This window comes from Rhinolophus hipposideros (assembly GCF_964194185.1).
Source record: "Rhinolophus hipposideros genome assembly, chromosome: 2".
NCBI lineage: Eukaryota > Metazoa > Chordata > Mammalia > Chiroptera > Rhinolophidae > Rhinolophus > Rhinolophus hipposideros.
The window spans coordinates 107,923,430-107,943,540 of record NC_138048.1 but is presented as its reverse complement, the minus strand read 5'-3'; the positions used below and the strand labels follow the sequence as shown (position 1 = coordinate 107,943,540).

The following is a 20,111-nucleotide window of genomic DNA, read 5'->3' as shown; positions in this document are numbered from 1 at the left end:
AAGAAAGACGTGGGTTTCAGATGTCTTGGTATTGGCGTGCACAGAGCTTGCTGAAACTCTGTACAGGCGCTTTCTTCCCATTCTGTTTTCCCGAACAATACCCCTGGGTCTGAACTGACATTCTAGAAAAGAAAAGCTTGTTCCTGACTTCAGATCTGTGTGTCACATGGACCTGCTACAGCTGGGCAGAAAAGCTCTAAAGATAAGCATGCCCGAGGACCAAGGGCCAAACAACCTGGGCACAGAGCACACCATCTGATGGCAAGAGCCCGAGTGCGGGATACTCTTCTCCAAAGATATGCGGAGGCTTACATCATGACTTGTTTCCCCCTGGATTTCCTTTTAGGGTTTATGACACTCAGAAACCCGTATGAGCACTGCTTGTTTCAGAGGGGGTTGATGTGCCTAAAAGGTGGGAACGCTCCCCGCCCCCCAAGCAGTTCTCCAAAGCCCCAGAATACAGGGCGCACCCGGGTTTCTTCGGGCCTGAATCATTGGTACTTATCTTCTCCTTGTGTGTGTGTGGTGGTGAGTGTGGGGCACACGACACTAGGAAAAGATAAAAGGAATCATGACGGCATTTAGCCGACAGCCAGAACGTGGCTTTGTGAGCATCTCCACAACAGTCCCCTTCCTTCAGTCATTGTGAAGCCCCGAGTTATAGAGCCCCCCCACCCCCGACACCCATGCTACCTGACGTAGGAGATGTAGGACATCCACTGCAGGTAGGTTGGGATGGTGTCAAAACTGACAAAAAATCCTGAGAAGAGGAGGACAGGGATGGCCGTCACAGGACCCACGAAGGTTGCCACCTAGTGGGGAGGGGGCATAAAGAGAGCTTAGAGTCCCATCCAGCTTCCTTCTCAGGTGGCCCCTGGACGCCATATTCCTGGACAGCCACGTGGGCAGCTGGGAAAGGACCAGCTTTCAGGATGGATCTTACAAGGGCCAGGGTGGCACAGAGACGTGTCTGGTTTGAGTGACAAGCAGCCTGTTTGAGGTCACATGATTCACCACAGATCTGGCTGTTTTTAAGGAACAGCCTGGCCTGAGTCTCCCTGAAGCCACAGAGGTGCAGAAGCTGCAAATGCATGTGAGTTTGGCAGGTTGGGGGGCAGGGTGGTACCAGGTGTAGAAGGGGCACATGGAGAGACTTGGAGTGGGGTGGCAATGAGGGGCTCTAAGGGATGGCCAACTAGATTCCCCCCTTGGTCTCCAGAACTTGGCCTCCAAGCCAGCTGCATGACCCTGATCAAATCATGTTGCCTCTTTGGGCCTCAGTGTCCCCACCTGTAAGATGGGCTTATGCTTGGGACTAAACAAGCTATTAGGTGGGAAGCATGGAGAACAGCACCTGGCATACAGTAGGAGCCACATAGGGGCACCTGTGCTGTTGATGTGCAAATCCTGACCAGCCAGGACAATGCAAGTCCTGCCCTGGGTTTTGACCTGGTGAAGCTGGTCTAGGAAGTTAGGGCAGAACCAGGAGGAGGGCAGGGGCTGCGTGTCAGCCTTGGCAGAGAAGGGAGGCCTGTCCCGCGGTGTTTCCTGGGCTGCTACCTGCAGGGACGTGGAGGCAGCTCCGATCAGCAGGCCCAGGGACTGCGCCACCAGTGAGGTCATGGTGCCCAGCGCGGCAAACAGGACGAAGCGCACGGCGTCAGACGGCTGCGACGTCATCCAGTACACGATGCTGCAGTAGGCCACGGGGAACATGATCTGGAAACACAGGGGCCGTCACCTCAGGGAAGCAGCTCGGCCTCTCCCACCCGGGTCTACAGGGGCGACGGAGAATTCTTGCCCCTCTTCAAGGACGCGCCCTTCACTTACGTACCTGGAAGGGGACGTCGGCCATGGTCTTGGCCAGGTAGTAGGCCTTCAGGCTGTACCAATAATTCAGGTGTTCCCGAAGAAACACGCCCATCTCCAGGGGAACTAGGAGACAAGGGAATGGAAGACGGTCAAGCAGACGTGCCCGTGTGCATAGCCCTGCGCAGGCTGCTCCTGGGCTCTCTGTGCCCTGGCTGGCCTTTGCTGAGGTGTGCACATTTCCACACTTATAGTACTCAAGGTGTGGATGGAAAGGGGTGGAATGATTGACCAGCTGGGGCAATGGCCGACCATTTTAATAACACGAAGAGTCACTGAGTGGAGAACATCTATGCAGGGACTGAGCGTTATTTTAGTGATTCACGTAAGCAATTTACTGCCTAACTTATTCTCCTGGAATAACTGAAACAGTGTCATTCCTTCCCGTGGGCAAGACCTTGACAGCTGGTCTTGGAAATTCTGGGCCATTTAGAGAGGCAGCATGGTGTGGAGGAAGTGCTTATGCTGGAGCTCTGCTGAAGCCAAAGCTTCTCTACTGAGCCCAGAGGGTCCCAGAGTGCTCTACACCGCAAACAATCAGGACGGGCATGGAAATCCACCCAGAGTGGCATTATCCACTCACTGCTTGGCTGTACCGGGGCTGTCTCAATCATTGGACGAGGGAAGCAGTAGAATTTGAGGGGACCCTGATTAGAAAACCTTTTAGAAATCTGTGTTATCTGCCTTCCACATGCTTAAAACCCCCATTCCCCCCATCAGTGATTCATTCCTTTGGCTTGAACATGGTATGTATTTTCTTGTCTAACAGAAATTACAATAACGCCTACCTCTGTCAACAAAGAAAATGGTATTTATACAAAATAAAAACATGACACTGTGTGTTCAGAAAACCCATCATCTCTTGGCCAAGCCGTGACATCAGTCAAGGGTTGGAGTGACAGATAATGGAGGAGAGGTGGGTCTGTGGCCAGTGAGGCACTCACACGTGAGCACGGTGGGCATGAGGGCCGCGAACATGAGGAACAGCATGGAGAAGAAGAGGAATCCGGAATTACTCAGGACTTTCTTGGCTTCGTTCCCAATCCCCAGGTAGAGCAGGCCGATGAGCAGGCCAATGCCGATGTGAGACGTGATCCGCAGGTGCGTCAGGACCTGGGGGGGGACACAGCTCTGACTCACACGCCAGGGAGGGCAGGCTCGGGCAGCGACAGAACCGGGGGCAAGGCCTCCGGAGGCAGCACCCTGCTTCACATGCCCCTTCTCCTCCAGAAAGACAAAGGAACACACACACACACACACACACACACACACACACAGCATTTTGTTGCTGTTAAAACAGACCTATTCCAAAATGGCAACCTTCAGAGGAAAGGACAAGAGACAATGGTGGGGAGGAGGACAGAGGAAGGATAGATCAAAGGCCTACACTTGAAGAGCTCCAGCCTGGGTTACTACAAGCCCCTCCATCTTTCAAACTCGGTCCCAGAGGCCCACGGAACACCACCCCTCCTAAGCAGGCTGTCAGATTGTCCACGCTAAAGGGTGGCTATTATCATGGTTCCTAAGCATTCACTACCTCCTCCCTGAAAAGCCTCAGTGCAACTCGCCGTGCCTCCCTGAGGGAGGGACACAACACCTGGTGTCACACTTGGCCCCATGACTGACTTTGGCCAGTGGGACGTGAGCACGAGTAACACGTTGCCGCCACGAGTGACACGTTGCCGCCATGAACCAGAAGTTTTAAGGGCTGCCATTTCATTCCTTTCTCGCACTTCCCCTTTGTCACGTTCTAGAAAGGACCTGTTCCTCCATGCTGGGTCCCAGGGTGAGAAGCTGTGGGGCAGAGCCACAACACTCAGCCACCAACAGGTCACAGGAGTGAGACAGGAATCGTTATTGTCATAGCCACCTGGCATTTGGGGAGCATTTGTTACAGGAACAACACAGAGTGAAAGCTGACAAGTGCAATGGAGGAACAACTATCTGGAAGTTCAGTCAGGACAAATAAAGCAGAAAACGGCCGACAGCTTCCTTTACTACGAGAGATGATTGCGAGCAAGCTTACCGAATCCCTCATGATACTGAGAAAAGTCCGTTTGAAGAGGATGCAGAACTGAGTGAGGCAGCTGGCTGAGAAGCTGTGGCAGCCTTCCATGGACGTGGAGTCCTGAGGACATACCCGAGAAGGGAGAGGAGGTGAGACTCCTGGCCTGTGACATGTTTCCGTGCAGCCGGCTGCAATGCAGCACACGGCTGCCCCGGGAACCGGGGGTGGGCATTACCTTTCTGCGCCCCTTTAATCGTTTTGCCTGCTTTACCTCTTCAGAGGGCCGGTGCCATAGGAAGGGGTTCACCTCAGCCTCGCCCCCAGGCTCTCTCCTGTAGTCGGAGTCACACATGCCCTCCCGGACGGCTCTCACCAGGCGGCCATTCTGATCACCATACTCGCCGGACGCCACCTCCATGACTGCGTGAGACACAGATGTGTGTGGTCAGCCAGCCCCAGGACAGGCGCCCGACATTACTAATGTGAATTGGGGGTCCTTTCATTTCTCAACAACACAGTCCTGAGTCCAGCAGGAATATTTTTAAGTGATTACAGAGGAGCTGCTGGATGATCACCATACGATGAAATCACTTGGCAGCCAATGTTCTTTCAGTTCTAAAATGCCCAGCAAGGCCATTTCTCACGTGCCTCCCCTACTACCTTAGGCGCCCGTCCACGCTGGTCGGCTACTTGCAATAGGCACTCAAGCCTCTGCAGTGGAGCTGGGAGATGAGTGAATGGAGCAGGATTCCTGATTGGAGAGCTGGCATTTTGCACATGAGGTCTGGCATGAGTGATGAGAGTGGTGGCAGTGCAGCAGGACCATGGAGAAAGGGGTACCCGGGGCCCCGAGGTGTGCTTGGCACGCTGGGAACATTGAGGTCGGGGACCATCAGCCCCAACTCTGAGATCCCCAGGGAGAGTCTCCTCCACTGGCCCTGGCTTGCTCCACCGTCACTCCTTGGCCCTGGGCATCAGGCCTCCTCAGCACTCCAGACCCATTCCAGGTCCCACTCTGCCCACTTCTCTCCTGGTTCCACACCCCCAGGGTGACAGGCTCTTTCCTATCCGCCCACCTGCTCTCTCCCAGTCCATCTTCCCTCTCATACCCCACATCCTTCCTGGTGAACCCTCTGGCCCCTCACCTCAGTAGCATTCTAGCTAATGCCCGGAGTCCCAGGCTTTGATTTCAGGCTGCACGTCCCTCTGGCAAAGGCGGCTCTCTGGTCTCCCCAGGCCTGAACAGGAAGTCCAAGTCTCCCCGATCCAGTCAGAAACCAGGATACGGTGACCCCACCAGGACCTCATCACCACCAGTGCCATATGAGCCCAGTACTACCTGCTCCACTGGTCACTCACACTCGCCCCTCCAAAGGGCCACTCTGTCCTCACCTCATCTTCACGTGACATTAAGGATATAGAAGCCACACTCTAACCTTTCTGGGACCTCCCCGAAGTCTGATGCATCCTAGTTCTCCTCCTGTCTGCCCTTCCCTCAAAGTTCTCACCTCTTTACGGGCTTTGGACCTCACCACCCTCCCCCTGCTCGGCAGCACCTGTCCACACTTCTCTCTCCTGAATGAACACGAAACGGTAAACCCGCCACACTCACTGCCTCTCCAAGGTGCTCGAGACTGCCCTTTAAACAAAGCCCTCACCTCCCTCCAGATCAAAGCCCACTTCTCGTAAGAGAAGCATTTCCCAGGAACAGTGGCTCATGGAACACAATTTGGGAGCTGATGTTGCAGCAAATTAGGAACCCTAAGATATGTTTGAATAAAAAAACAACTGAGCAAGAAGAGCTAATTAATGACCGGGGCTGGCCCGGTGGCTCAGGCGGTTCGAGCGCCATGCTCCTAACTGCCGGTCGATTCCCACATGGGCCAGTGGGCTCTCAACCACAAGGTTGCCAGCTCAATTCCTCCAAGGGATGATGGGCTCCGCCCCCTGCAATTAAGACTGAACATGGCACCTTGAGCTGAGCTGCCTCTGAGCTCCCCGATGGCTCAGCTGGTTGAAGCACATCCTCTCAACCCCAAGGTTGCCGGTTCGACTCCCGCAAGGGATGGTGGCTGTGCCCCCTGCAACTAGCAACTGGCAACTGGACCTGGAGCTGAGCTGCGCCCTCCACAACTAAGACTGAAAGGACAACAACTTGACTTGGAAAAAAGTCCTGGAAGTACATACTGTTCCCCAATAAAGTCCTGTTCCCCTTCCCCAATAAAATCTTTTTAAGAGCTAATGACCAAGGAGGAGGGTTGGAGTGGGTCCAATACTGTTTCCTGAAATTCATGTGCACCTGGAACCTCAGAATGTGACCTTATTTGGAAAAGGTTCTTTGCAGGTATAATTGGATGAAATTATCCTGGATTTAGACCCCTGAATCCAATGAATGGTGTCCTTATAAGAACACAGAGGTCACAGAGTTAAAAGCCATGGGAACACAGAGGCAGAGATTGGAGTGATGGGACAACCCAAGGAATACTGCAGCCACTGGAAGCGGAAGAGGCAGGCAGGACCCTCCCCTGGAGCCCTGGGAGGAAACCTGGCCCTGTCCACACCTTGACTTCCGGCCTCCAGAACTGCAAGGGAATGCATTTCTGTTGTCTAGGCCGCTCAGTCTGTGGTGCTTTGTAGCAGCCACCCCAGGAAGGCAGGATGGAACAGCAAGGACGGGACCCCAAGTACAGTGGCCGAAGGGGAGAATGGGACTGGTTGGGGTTGAACAACCCGGTGGTCTAGTAAATATGAAGTTTGAGAGAAAGAGAAGGCAAGAGGAACAGAGCAGGATTAGGGAGGAGCAGATCTTTCTTTTAAAAGGTTATTTCTTTTTAGAAATAACTTCCTTTAAACTGGGGCCTGACACAGCAAAATGTTAGGAAATGTTATTCCTAGCAACAGCTCCCCTGTAATAGTTCCCAGACATTTTTATCTGGAGAAAAGACAATCTTTTTTTCTGATCTTAAAAGTTTCACCACAGGATGTCACTTAAACCATTTGTAGATAATCAAGTAATTCCTGACTTGGGGGTTCAGGTAAAAGTGGAAAAAGCAAGAATGGAAAAAACAAAACAACAACAAAAAAGCCCCTTGGTTTTCCTTCTAGCTAGTAAAGGCTCTACTTACCAAAATCGGCTGGGTTGTGGTAGGTTGGGCAATTCAGACCTAAATCCCTCAAATATGGTACAAGATTGGAGACTTTTCCCCGGTACACACATTGTCCTTGACTAAGGACATAAAGCTGGAAAAAAGCAAGGAGAGGGAAAACATCAAGACTACCTACTTCCGTAAAGCAACAGGTGCTCTCAATCCACCCATCCTTCCACCCATCTTTCATCCATCTATCCACCCACGCAACCATCTACCCTTCCACCCATCCATCCACCCACCTACCCATTTTACCAACCACCCAATCTCTCTCTCTCTCTCTCTCTCTCTCTCTCTCTCTCTCTCTCTGTCTCTCTCTGTCTCTCTCTGTCTCTCTCTCTCCATTACCTCCTAAGGACTTTTAAAGTTCGAAGAGAAATCCATCATAAGTCAAGAAAACTAAAGATATCATGTGGCCAGGACTAATTTTATTATGCTGCTTTTTTCCACACTAACCACCTACTAAGGAAAGATTTTGGAGCCATATATATTTTAACTCTTTGGGCTTTTTTTGTTTTTGCTCATAATATGAAAACCTAAAATTTATAAAATATATTATACAAATAAAATAACCTGTCATTTAATTCAATAAAACAGGTGGTCCCCCATTGTAACAGGGGAGGTAATGAAGCCTCAGTGTTGCCAGGGGCTCACAGGAGACCCTGTGGCCAGATGTCAGCCCAGAGAGAGGACCCTGACCAGCTCATCCTACCCCTTCCTGCCCCCACAGACCCAGCCACCTTAGTTGTTTATGGCTTCAAAGTTTTATGAAACATAACACTGAAGGCCACTCAGAAATGAAGGCACCCCCACGAGCCAACGGGAGTCAGTTTCTCCCTGGTGGACCCCACGGGGCCTGTGTACCTGGTCGAACAGCTCGAAGAGCTTGGCGCTAGGCTGGTGGATGGTGCAGATGATGGACCGTCCTCCCTGAGCCAGTCCTTTCATTAGGGAGACCACCTGGAAACAGGAGGCGCTGTCCAGGCCACTGCAAGTCAAGGGGCACCATGAGATGCCTGTGGGACCCCCAAACCATGCCCACATTCAAAGCTCACTGGATAGGTCTGTGTGCAGGCCTGAGCCCATGGGTGTCTCCCAGACTCAGACAGGGAGAGGGGGGCAAGTGAGACTACTGCTCTGTGACCCTGAATAGAAGGAGAAAGAGATGGGGGAGGCAGGGCACACAGCTCCCCCTCCTGAGGCTACAGTAGGGGCCCCGTAAAACTGCTGGTGGAGGGGGCAGGGTTTGTCCCTGGCTGCTCCTGAATACCTTGTGGGCTCGTCAAAGAACATGACCGGAGGGTTGTTCACCAGCTCCAGCGCGATGGCCAGGCGCTTCCGCTGGCCGCCCGAGAGGCTTCCGGTCCGCGTGTTGGCACAAGACAGCAAGCCCAGAGCCGTCAGGATCTCCTTGACCTGGGGGGAGAGCAGAATGGCCGTCAGGGACCTCCCCCCATACCTTGTCACCACCAGGGCCCACGTGGAAACCTGTCACCTCCCTAGCCCAGCTCCCAGACACACAGACGGATGTGCCCGGTCACCCGGAGATGAACGGATCATCAGGTTTCTGACCAGCACAAAGGGACGGCCACTGTGACGGTTAAATGAGAGAATCAATCAAAGTGCGTAGCACATGTAAACATTTAATTGATGGCAGCTGTTAATGAGACAATTACTAGTGACACAGCTTCTGTAGACACATAACCACACAGGCCGGGCCTCTCGGAAAGAAGGAACGGGGCCCCCTTGGCACTTGTCAATAGGAAAACAAGGTCTCTGAAGGGGCAGCAAGGCGATAAAAGTGCTTGAAGCAGCCAGTCCCTCCCACAGCGGCCCGCCGATGCCTGCCTGGGCTGCAGGCTGGCGAGCAAAGTCTGAACAGCCCACTGCACTGAGCCCTCCCTGTCTGCTCCCAATTGTCAATCCAGTATTGACGCAGGGGACCCGAGGTCAGCAGACTTCAGGGCAGGCTGTGGCGCCCGCTTCAGCTGCAGCGTTAAGGGTCCGGCCCAACATCTTCTCAGTCTTCAGCCTCCCTGCCTCCAGGCCAGCCTCACCTCCCAACAGTCCTGCCAGAATTCGCCTGGCCATCATCCTGGCCCCAGGTGGCCCCTGGGCCTGTATGGGTGGACCCAGTCCAGCGGCTTCTCTGGGGAGATGAGGTCACCCAAAAGGAGAAAGAACTCACAAGAAAGAAAATTTCCATTTTGGTTCTTGAATTACTAAAGCACGGTCAGGACAAAATGTGGCTTTGGTGACAGGAAGAGCCAGGGACTGCTGCTTCATGGGCCAGGAAGCAGTAGGTCAGACAGGCCTGGGTTTGAATCCTACTCAGCCTCTCCCTTGTTGATCCCAAAACCCCACCCCACTACCTCTTCTAGAATGCGGTGCCGTTGAAGGACACCAAGCCAGGAATAAGGTCAGTGACGTCACCCAGCAAAGACCATCAACGTGGGGCAGGTGGAGAGGGCTCTTCCTGGCACACTTCCTCTCCCATGCAGGTGGTTTATCTGCTGGCTTTCTCAGAATGATAAGGCTGGCAAGGTCTTCTGGAACCACAGGCCAAAGTGACAGGATAAAGAGTCACACTGGTCATTCCAGGCCTGCTTTGGGACCATCCACAAACATGGCACATGCCCTTTGCCTGTCTGCCTCTTGTGGCTGAGCGTCCCCTCACCCCACATGCCCTCAGCCGCCACAGACAGGATGCTGGAAGCAGACACAGGCCAAAGGGCGGTGCCTTCCCTTTTCCTGCCCTGCTAGCTGGAGCGTTTTCTCCAGCATTCTCTCAAGAGTGACGCTCTGCAGGCTGGTTTTGTTTGAAAACTCATCAGAGAGAACAATGTGTGGTCTGAAGATGTTGCTCCCAAGGAGGACCCCTCCCTTGGGGATCTCAGGGCAGAGGCTGCTTTTCTGGGAAACAAGGAAGGCCTGACAGCACATTCCTCTCCAGCCAGAATAGTCCATCCTATTGTGTTGCCATGCATGGAGCTGCAAGGAAATGAGTCAGGGCAAGCGATGGGCTGTCTTGCCCTTGAAACAATCACACAATCCTGCTGCTGGATTATTGGAGGAGGTGGGACCTTCCCATGGCTGAGGAGCAGGAGGATGGTGGGCCGGCCCAGGCTGGGAGCTTCCGATGAGAAATGTGTGCAGGAACCAAGGACACCTGTCAGCCCTGCAGGGGTGGCTCACTGCCTTGTTCAATTTGGCAGCAGTTGGATCTGAAGAGAGGTTCAAGGCTCTCATTCCCTTGGACGATTCAGCCACATAGTCCGGCAAGATCCCGACCGAGTGGAGGTAAACCCAGCTGACAATAGCACGAGGCTCTCTACTGGTGTGTGTCTTACAGGCCAGGTGTGTGGAGGACATGCCCTTGCAGGAAACACCTCCGTTCTCTACCAAGAAGGCCATCTCGCAGCTGTCGCTTCTGCTCAAGCAGGCAGGGCGGGTTCCCTGGCTCCCATCAAGACCCTACCCAACGGGACATCACCAAGCAGCTAGCCCGTCGGGGCGGGAAGCTGCCTCTGAAGAGCACCACGTGACAGACATGGTTCAGGAGGCAAAAGGGGTTGCTGGCTATGCTGCAGCTGAGAAGCGCTCACTTGTCCTCCCAGCCCTTCAGCAAAGTTGCTTTCCCCAGGCCCCTCTTCCAAAATGGAGAGGCTGGTCCGTGTGGGTCACGCTGCCGGGAAATCCCAAGCGGCCCACTTACTCATGGATCACGCCTGTTCTGTGCAGCTCAGAGATGGTAAAGACATCATCTCATTCAGCATCATGCTGCTCTGAAGGCAGGTGGGGCCTGGCCTTCCGTCCCTTGTTACAGACGAAGAGGCCCAGAGCGCTAGAGGCAGTGGCCCGTGGTTATGCAGTGTGTCTCGGGAGGCCAGGCTGAAGGGGGTCCCCTTGTGGGCTTCGTCCCCCTTTACGACAGGCCCTCTGCACGTGAGCAAGCTCCTCTGCCCTAACTCATGTGCTCACCCGCACCCCCACTCCTGTACTGTGTGATCCCTGAATATAAACAGAAACGGGTCCTCCCTCTTCCTGCGCCCGCTGTATCTGCTTCCCCGCAGTGAGTCTAAGGTGCCCGTTCTGAAATGAGTAGTGGTCCTGCAGGGCTCTCTGCTTTCAACCTATGACATAAAGTCACAGCCCAGCCCTCCGCCTTCACAAAGGGATAGAAACATGTGTGCTTCCCACGTTTTCTACTTCTCTGCTTTCGGGCTCCATTTTATTCCTTTCAGTCTCAGGATAGAAGAGCTCCACGTGAACCGGCAGCAACATGGTTCACTCGTCACAGAAATCGGGCTCTCCCACCTACACTGTGTTGTGAACCCTCCCCCCGGTTCACGGGCTGAACCCTAAGAGTTGTGGGGTGTGCACTGGGGCAAAGAGAGGAGGACCCTGAAAGTGCCAGCGTTTTTTTTCATACCCAGGTGGTTTACATTTACGTAACAGTAACTGATGTGGGACAGTAGAGCGTAAGTCAGGTTGCTATTCATATTTCCTTAGCACGTTTAACTGTATCCTGTCAATCATTCCATTTTTCATCAATACATGAAGGGCCGCGTTGCCCCATTGGTGCTAACCCTGCAGACCTTGCCTTCCCGCGGCTGGACTGTGGCTCTCCAACAGTCTTAGGAAGCAAGATAGTATTATGTGAGTGGAACGTCACCAAATTCTGTGCTCACATGAACAGCCCACGAGCACTCGCGGTGGAGAGCAGGGAAGCTGGGTTTCCATCAGGCAGTGTGTAATAGGAGCCAGCCCTCCCCGCACTGAGTGGGGTTTTCTGGTGCTCCCTGCTCCCTGGGATTTTAGGGAAACGAAAAAAGTGATGAAAAGAACTAGAAGGAGGTCTCAGTCACCCTAGAAACATGTTTATTTTATCTTTTCAAAGGCTGGTTGATAACACGTGAGAACCAAATTTCTCCTTGCAAGTGTGTGTGGGTGGAGGCTGGTTATTTTAAATGAATGACTAACCCTCTTCACTGTCAGAGTTTTGTAGAAAACAATGGCGTGTGAAGCGTATCAAACACTACAAGGGCAGCACTGGGGCCGAACCGAAGATTCCAGGCCGGTGACCGCAGAGTCCTTGCTATGCTGCTGTGGCAGCATCTGGACGTGAGAGTCGGGCCCAGGCTCTTGCTGCAGAGTGGTCACTCCTGAGCTCTGGATGCCAGGCTGGAGTGCGCACTGGGCTGTCACTGTCCCGCACACAGAAGGCTAAGGACAAACCAACAAATCCAGCGCCCAAAAGTCCGTCCCACATGTTTGCCTAATGGTTTCCTGGACCTTCTGGACCCCTTGTGGCCCCGAAGCACACACTTACCATCTCTCTTCTGCCTTCGTCCTTCTCCTGGAGCTTCAGGTGTGCAGATACCTGCAGGGGACGAGGACAACAGTGTGTACTCAGGACAGACGGCCATCGGCAAGGCAAACCTCACATGCCGTATGGTCGGCCAGGAGCCCCAGTGGCCGGGGCACTGCCCTTGGAAGTCTTGGCCTCCCACCTCCCTCGGCCCAATGAAGGTGGGGTCTAGGACGCACAGTGCGTGTCCGGGACACTTCCTATTCTCTCAGTCGAATTTGCTGCTGTGCCATGAGAGCAGTAAGATGTGGGCAACTGAGAGAGAAGGAAACCCAGGCACCAGGGGCTTGAAGACCAGCGGTGTGTATTCGGGAACTTCACAAGCCACCTTTTTAACCAGTGCTGGCTTAAAGCTACCCATTGCTCATCACGGCGTGTTTGAGTATTTATACCACAGGAATTGGCAAGTGATGCCTTGCAGGACTCTGGTTTTGTTCGAGATCCTGTTTGCCAGCACACGCCCCTGAGCCTGCGTGGTAAAACACTGAGTAGCCATCATCACGCCCAGGGTCTGCCTTGGTTCTGCCCTGCCGACTTCTGTGGCTTTGGGAGACAAGGAGTCTCAGTTTCCTTATGGGCACAATGGGGAGGTTAGAACCTCCCACCAGGGAGCTGGTGAAGTTGCCGTGAGAATCAATGAGCGACTGAGATGAAGGGGAGAGTGGGAAAGAGGCCACGGTCCAGGCATGGGTAGGCTTAGGCCAGGCCAGCTGCTTGCCCTGTGACACCAAGTGTCACTTCTCGATTGGCCTGCTGGTTGTAAGGGTCAGAAGCAGCCTGCGAAAATGCACAACCTGCAGCTGGTAGCCTGTAACAATACTACGTGTGTGACAAGACCTCGAAGGGTGAAAGGTCTCACAGCCTCAAGGTCAAAGGATTCTTCAAAGGCATTGTGAAATTCTTAAAGTCAAAGTCTCATTTAATATACTCTGAAAACAAACAGATTTCACAGCAGAGCCTGGTAACAGGTTAGGGAGAGGAGGCAGGTGACAACAGAAGTCACCAACGTTGTCTGCAAAAGAAAGCAGAGACTGAGTCGGAAATCAAAGGGACTTTTCTGAGACAAGTAACCAAGTGCTTCATTTAGTAACTCACAGAGCAGCTAAGCTCTGCTCCCCCTAGACGAGATGAACTAGCATTGAAGGAGCCTGCGAGGGTGTTTACTAAACTGACTGCTGTTTGTGAGATCTTCCGAAGTCCCTTGTGCCCCCAACAGAAGCCCTGTTTGGAGGCTGGGAAAACAATCAGGCCACCAGTGCATGTGCCTTCTCGGGAGGCCAGCCTGGGGGAGAGGTCTCCCCTTACTTACGGGACACTCAGTACCAGGGACGGCGACAGAAACAGCTCCACAGGAGCCTCTCTTTCTGCTTTGCCACAAAGCAGATTAGGGAGCAGATCACGTATCTGACACCTTACCCCACTTCCCTTTGCTCAGATTCCCTGGGAATTGCCCTTGGGACAAAAAGCTGGGCAATTGCCACTCTCGGACACCACAGGGAGGAAGCTTTGCCCAGTCCCAGGCAGAAGCACCAGGCAAGACCTCTCCAGGCTGCAAAACCAGGGCGAACACACGCCCACTGACCAGCGCACAAGGCAGACAGGCTGAGAAGGTCCCGTAATGTGCCAGGAGCATCCTGGAGGCCCTGTGTTTGGCAGTGGATGAGGAGAAAGCACCAAGCAGCCCCAGCACAAAGCACACTGCTGAGCAAAAGGGCCGTCAGGGCCCCTCCCTCCTCCTCTCAGGGGGAGGCATTCTGGCAGCTCCCACTGCCAGGACTGGTGGGTGTGGGCCTGTCCGTGGGCTGGGCCTTTTCAGACACTGGCCCTGGAAGCCCAGGTCACAGCACTTGGCTGGGTCGCAGTCTGTTCAAAGAGCAGGGTGGCCAGGCCACTCCGTTCCCAACTGTACAGGACGCCCTGGGCTTGGCACTTGACTCCGGAGGCTGCCTTTCTCATGTGCTTTCAAGGGTTACATGTTTGATGCCTGTGTTGGGCTGTGTGCGCGCAGGGCCTGGGACCCAGTAGGTGGGCAGCAAACGCTGCTTTCACTCCCCCTCCCGGCAGACAGGCCAGTCAGAGGGGCCATAACCTTGTCACCAGGTTGACTGGAACTTGGGCCCAAACAACCGGAGGATGGCTGGTGGGAAGGACAGACCCTGGGTTGGTGGCGCAAGGATAGTGGTCACCCTGGGAATGGTCACCGATATCAGTTTGGTCAGTAACCTTCTCAGACACTTGACCTTGACTTTGCCATCCCAGGTCGGTGAGAACCCAGGGTCTTGGGGTTTATTTTCCATGAAGTTGTCCAAATGGCATGACTGGTATCAGAACTCCACTGGAATAGGGGTGCTAACTACTGCAGGCAGCTGGGCAGAACCCCCCACCCCACGCTGGGTGCTGGGCGCTGGGTGCTGCGCCCTCTGTTGGAGGAGAGGGGGCTGGGGCAGGAGCACAGGCGGGAGGGGCCGCTCACCATCATGGCCTCCTGCACGGTGAGATGGGGCAGCAGCATGTCGTCCTGCATAATGTAACAGGACACCTTCCGGAAGCAGCGCAGGTCGCGGGGCATGCCGTTGATGAGAACAGAGCCCTTCATGCCAGTCTCCCTGCAAGGCCCGGAGAGGACACGTCAGCCCAGCCCCTGCTCTCCTCCTCCGGGCCCGGGGAGGGATGAGAGAGAGGCAGCCCCTCCCAGCATCCTCCCTGCAGGACCGTTTGTTTGCCATAGAGACAGCGAGGGGCAGGAAGAGGGGAGCAGGGGCAGCCCCAGCCCTCACAGGAAGGAAGTGTGCAGAGACAATGCCCAGTATGGACGGAGAGGGGAAGGGGAGTGGGGGCCTCTCTGGGATGGCACGTCTGTAACAAGTGCCCACTAAACACACCAACAAAGACATGCGTGGACGGTCCTCCTCGCAGCCAGGATGTCAGATGCACCCCTGGCTTGTGGGGGGTTCTAAGAGTGGCTTCTGAAGGACCCTGTGTAACCAAGGCTACACTCACTGCCCTAAAGGCCAAGACCCTGCTGTCCGGGGTGTGGCCGCTGCATCAGAACCAGCTCCCAAGTGCCTGGCTCGGAGGCTGATGGGGAGGGAGCACAGCAAGGGCCCTGGGCTCACGTGGCTCAGAGAGGGCGGCCTGGGCCTTGCATCCATTAGGCCAAGCACATGGTCCTTCTCTGTGACACAGGGAACAGGTGGGGGCATGCTGTGTGCACTGTGGAAACGGAAGGGGCACAGCCCGGCCCGCCACACTCACTCACTGCCTCAGCCCCAGGCCCACGAGCCTCCTTACTGCCCTCTGCTCTTCTGGGGGCCTCAGCTCAGCCCCAGGAGGGGGTGGGAGCCATCGCTATTCCACCCCAAGACCTCCCTCCCCTGAGCAGGAGTGACGTTTCCAGTCATGTGGCAGCGAGCAGGTGCTGCCTTTTGACCTTCCAATGTCATTCTCGTCAGGTTCCAGGGCCTCTTAGGGCTGACGGCGGGTGAGGACCTCGCTCCTCGGCTGGGCGTGCTCACCTGTATCCAGCCAGAATGTTCATGAACGTGGACTTCCCGGCCCCGGAGGGACCCATGATGGCCACCAGCTCCCCACTGTTGAATTTTCCAGAAATCCCTTTCAGAAGGGTCTTGTACCCTGCAAGAAGCAGATCACGTTCACTCTCCAACCATCACAGGACTCATTGGTTTTATCCTGGTGCTGCCCAAGCACACAGTACATTTGCCCACGGAGCCCAAGGCAAGATTTTTCACACCTTATACAATGCCGATTTCTGGGCAAGAAAACGGACCTCGTATCTTTTTGACACCTCTGTGAACGTCTTTAGCTGCATGTCCTGGGTTATGTTTATGACATTTACGGTGGGTGTATAATGCTTTATTTAGAGTATACACAGCACTTTCATATGCACATCAAGGGAAGCAGGAGCCACCATTCTCCTTTCGGGAGGAGCAGGCTGGTGTCCAGGGGGCCGACGTGACTTGTCCAGGCCCCCAAAACTGGTGGCAACAGAGCCTAACCCTGGGCCACACCACCGGCCACACTGCTTCTGTCCCCACAATGGTGAGCCCATACCTTGTTAATTAAATGATTAACTTAATATTGCATCTATGAATTTGTATTTATAATTTATAAGAATGTAAATTATTCATATAGAATTTATTCATAAATCATTCCTCTATAATCAGCGAGTTGATATACTAACGAATTAATAATTAAACTTCATCACTTTGCAGCCACATCGAATGGCTTTGGAATTTCTGCCAAGTCTCCATCTGAGAGCTTTGTAAAAGGACAGAAAAACTACACATCCCAAACACAGCCATACTAATTTTTTCCAAGTAGACTGTTCAAATGTGCTCTCCAGAATAAAATAGAAGCAGCTGGGTTTGTGGATAAAGACTGCTAATTCAGAAACATTTCTCAGGTCCTGAGAAGCACTCCCAGACGCACCGTCAACGATCAGAGCCACGCAAACGCAACCTTCCAGCTCCCACACGACGTTCAGGGGCCTGATGAGAAACGAGTGCATGCGCACCCGACCAGACCCAGCTCTCTTCCCAGTCCCCGGCCGCATGCTCTCTGCACCCCCAAACTCCTGTTTGTTCGTGCCCTGGCCAAGGTCCAGGGAGTTCCCGTCTCACAAATGAGACACCTGAACACCCAACCTGTCACCAGTGCCACCTTCATTTAGATGGAGAATCCCTAAGGCCTTGTTTAATCAGGCACAGAGGAGCGGAAGCAAAGGCAGGAAACTTGTGTTCTGGCTCATTACAGAGAGAGACAGTCGCCTGGGGAGGGTTGACATAGTCTTCCTGGTGGGACAGGGACAGAGGGACAAAGGAAGGGCAGGGAGACAAAGGGAGGGTGTCTAGAATGGCTCAGAACTGCAAATGAGCCAGATTCCTACCACTTGGTGATAGGTCAGCAAACACGGCCATGAGAGTTCAAGGAGACCTGTGTGGGGGAGGGGACCCCAAAGGACTGCGTCTGCCCCTGGGTGGACAGACAGATGGACTACTCGGGGCACAGCAGAGACCCCTCCTCTAATAAGTCAAGCTCTCAGCACAGCAGGCTCTGAATCAGGATGGCACTTTGGGATCTGGGCCACAGGGAACCTGTGTGACATCACCGAGGGAGCTCTAAATGCCAGACGTCTGCTAATTACCGGCCTCTTGTGGGTTCAGGTCCAGAGCACGGTTATTCCCGAGCAAACCCTCCTTCTCAAAGTTTGGGCTGATCCCCAGCTGGTCCCCCGTAAACCAGGAGCTGCCTGGGGGTGCAAACACATTGCCAGGATGACCACTGGCCATTTGGAGGCCACGTGCAGTCTGCACAGGGGTCGTGACAACCTGAGGGCAGCCTTGTAGTTGGGGTTGTGAGAGGTCCTTCCCTCCACGCAGACCCCATGGGCCCTACTCTCACTCTGATGTCACTAAGGCTGGCCCCGGGAGTGGGGGTCCACACTGGGGTGCAGATAACAATACTGGCTGCAGTGAAGCCAATGGCCAGGACGCCAGGAACAGGCATGAGTGTAGGAGCTACGGGGGCATCCAGCCCTTTCATGGGAAAACGTGGATGGGGGTACACACCACGGTCTCCTCCTTTACAGCCACCAGACTGTCACTGTGGGTCTGACCGTGAGCCCCGGCGCTAAACCCACACACCATAGAGTTGAGTGAGTTATGTTGCCTCACAAGGCTGAGAACTCACGCCTCGGAGAGGGGCGCTGGCCCCCAGGGTAACGTGTTAGGACAGGGAGTGCGTGTGACATGCTGCAGGGCCGGTTGGGAAGGGTCCTCCCACGTGGGACCCATGTGGGGTTCGGCAGCAGAGATGGTACAAGATCCAACTTGGGGCTCCTCTAACATTAGAAATCTGTTTTTCTTTAAAAATGACAAACATGCATTTGGGATTGAAAACTCTTAAAAGTGACACTGGCAACAGAAGTCAAGGAGGCACTGATCTTTCCTCTTGTGGGCCCAGAGGCTGGGATGGGGGAGACACAGAGCTGGGCTCCCAGCAGCAGGCTAAGGGACTGCTGTCCACACGTGCACGTCCCTATGTAACAAAACCACCCTTTGCTGCAGCCTGTGTTTGTCCCCTTAGAGAAATGTGAAATGCAGATGGACCCCTCCCAGCACCAACCCCACCCTTCCCTGCCCTACTTTCCTACCTTTGAGCCCCCCTCAGCTCTGTTCTTGGCATAATGGGAAAACTACCCAACAGGCAGGGCCATGGACACCCATCAGCCCCCACAGGGTGCAGGAGTTCCATCCTTAAAACAGCCAGACCAGAAGCCATAGCAGGGCCCAGACCAAAACCAGAGAGGAGAGATGGAGAGACAGAGAGAAATGGAGACAGAGAGACAGAGAGATGAAGTACCCCGGGCCCCTCCATCATAGTGAAGGGAGGTCGGCTCAAACACTGGGTCCCAGTGCAGAACTTGGCCAGCATCTGACATGGGACGGGCATGTCCTGCAGTGAGAAGACAGGGGCCAAAGGCAGCAGGACCACTGGGGCAAAGGGGCTGATGGGCAGGAGAAAGGCCCAGTGAGAGGAGCAGGTGGAGACGCAGGTTCTCAGCCACGAAACCAGTGCCAGCCCGCGGTCCGTTTGTCTCCCCAACCCTGATGCTTCACATTTTGGGACTTGGAGCGGGGGGTCTTCATGGGAAAGAGGACAATTGTGAAACAAATGTGATGCATAGTTCTGGCTGAAAGAGTATTCAGGGCATGACAGCTAAAGAAGGGACGCTGTCACCGCAGGACCCTCACCCTCAGTCTCAGAACCTCCGGCCACGACTGCTGCCCGGCCCAGTGTCCACTCAGGAAAGGTTGGTGAACACAGACATACATAAATGGACGTTTACCAACCCCGCGGACAAAGGTTTTCACGTGCACTTAGCATTAAGTGTAGGCTGCTGCTTGGCATGTAGCGGTCACTTACAAACTGTTTATGGATTTAGTGAGCAGAAGGTGAGCTCTTTGCACAAGTGAATTCAGAGTGACAGCCACCGTCTTGAGCACAGCCATTTGGCTTGTGCCTCTTTTCAAGCCACTGCCCCAATAGGACCCGTCTGGGTCAGAGGAAATTCCCAGAAGCCCCTGGAGGTCCAGCTGCCCAGACAGTCCCTGAGGTCAACCCACAGGGTCCAGTATTGCTGTGCGATGTGTTTTAGACGGGCCACTGTTGTCCCTCTGTGGGTGGCACCAAGCTCACCTATAAACCTTTATGTAGTCACAATCAAAATGTGAGATTATATTTATTTCAGAGTAATGACTTCTTGATGCAAATTTCCCTGAAGTGCAGCATACACAGGGGAAGTGCAGAAACCATAAGTGTGTGCACGGCTTGACACCCCCCACACTGGACCATGGGGGAACCAGCGCCCGGGTCAGACAGAGACAGGATGTAATGAGCCCTGGGAGGCCCCTGTCATCACTTCAGTGGGTAATTGCTTTTGAAGCTTAGGTACATCCCCAGGGGTGTTGATTTTTTGACACAGGAATACATTTTTTTCCGAAAGGGAAAATATTTTCCTCCCTTGGAAATGAAGCCAATACCCCTTTATGCGTAGAACTCTCCTTCGATGGGAAATTACGCCTCAATAATCTCGTGAGTGCCTGCTGCCACCCTGTGACCCCTGTCCTGGGATGAGCTGATTTGGGCCCAGAATGTATATCAGGAAACTATGGAGAAATGGAATGACCTACTGTTT

At 54.0% G+C, this 20,111-nt stretch overlaps 1 protein-coding gene across 3 annotated transcripts in view; it reads right to left on the bottom strand.

Moving 5' to 3' along the window:
• The window catches only part of ABCG1 (ATP binding cassette subfamily G member 1), a 69,565-nt gene that overhangs the window by 8,160 nt on the left and 41,294 nt on the right, over positions 1-20,111 (bottom strand). For 2 of the 3 annotated variants that reach the window (XM_081074289.1, XM_081074288.1), the window contains 12 exons: positions 15,910-16,027; positions 14,868-15,000; positions 12,356-12,406; positions 8,294-8,439; positions 7,888-8,011; positions 7,003-7,117; positions 4,149-4,297; positions 3,896-3,997; positions 2,814-2,982; positions 1,835-1,935; positions 1,561-1,719; positions 694-812 (listed from right to left, as the gene is read on the bottom strand). In XM_081074289.1, the coding sequence (XP_080930415.1) occupies positions 694-812; positions 1,561-1,719; positions 1,835-1,935; positions 2,814-2,982; positions 3,896-3,997; positions 4,149-4,297; positions 7,003-7,117; positions 7,888-8,011; positions 8,294-8,439; positions 12,356-12,406; positions 14,868-15,000; positions 15,910-16,027 (1,486 nt within the window). Of the gene's footprint in view, positions 1-693; positions 813-1,560; positions 1,720-1,834; positions 1,936-2,813; positions 2,983-3,895; positions 3,998-4,112; positions 4,298-7,002; positions 7,118-7,887; positions 8,012-8,293; positions 8,440-12,355; positions 12,407-14,867; positions 15,001-15,909; positions 16,028-20,111 lie in introns of all 3 variants that reach the window. The other variant, XM_081074287.1, reaches the window with a different exon arrangement.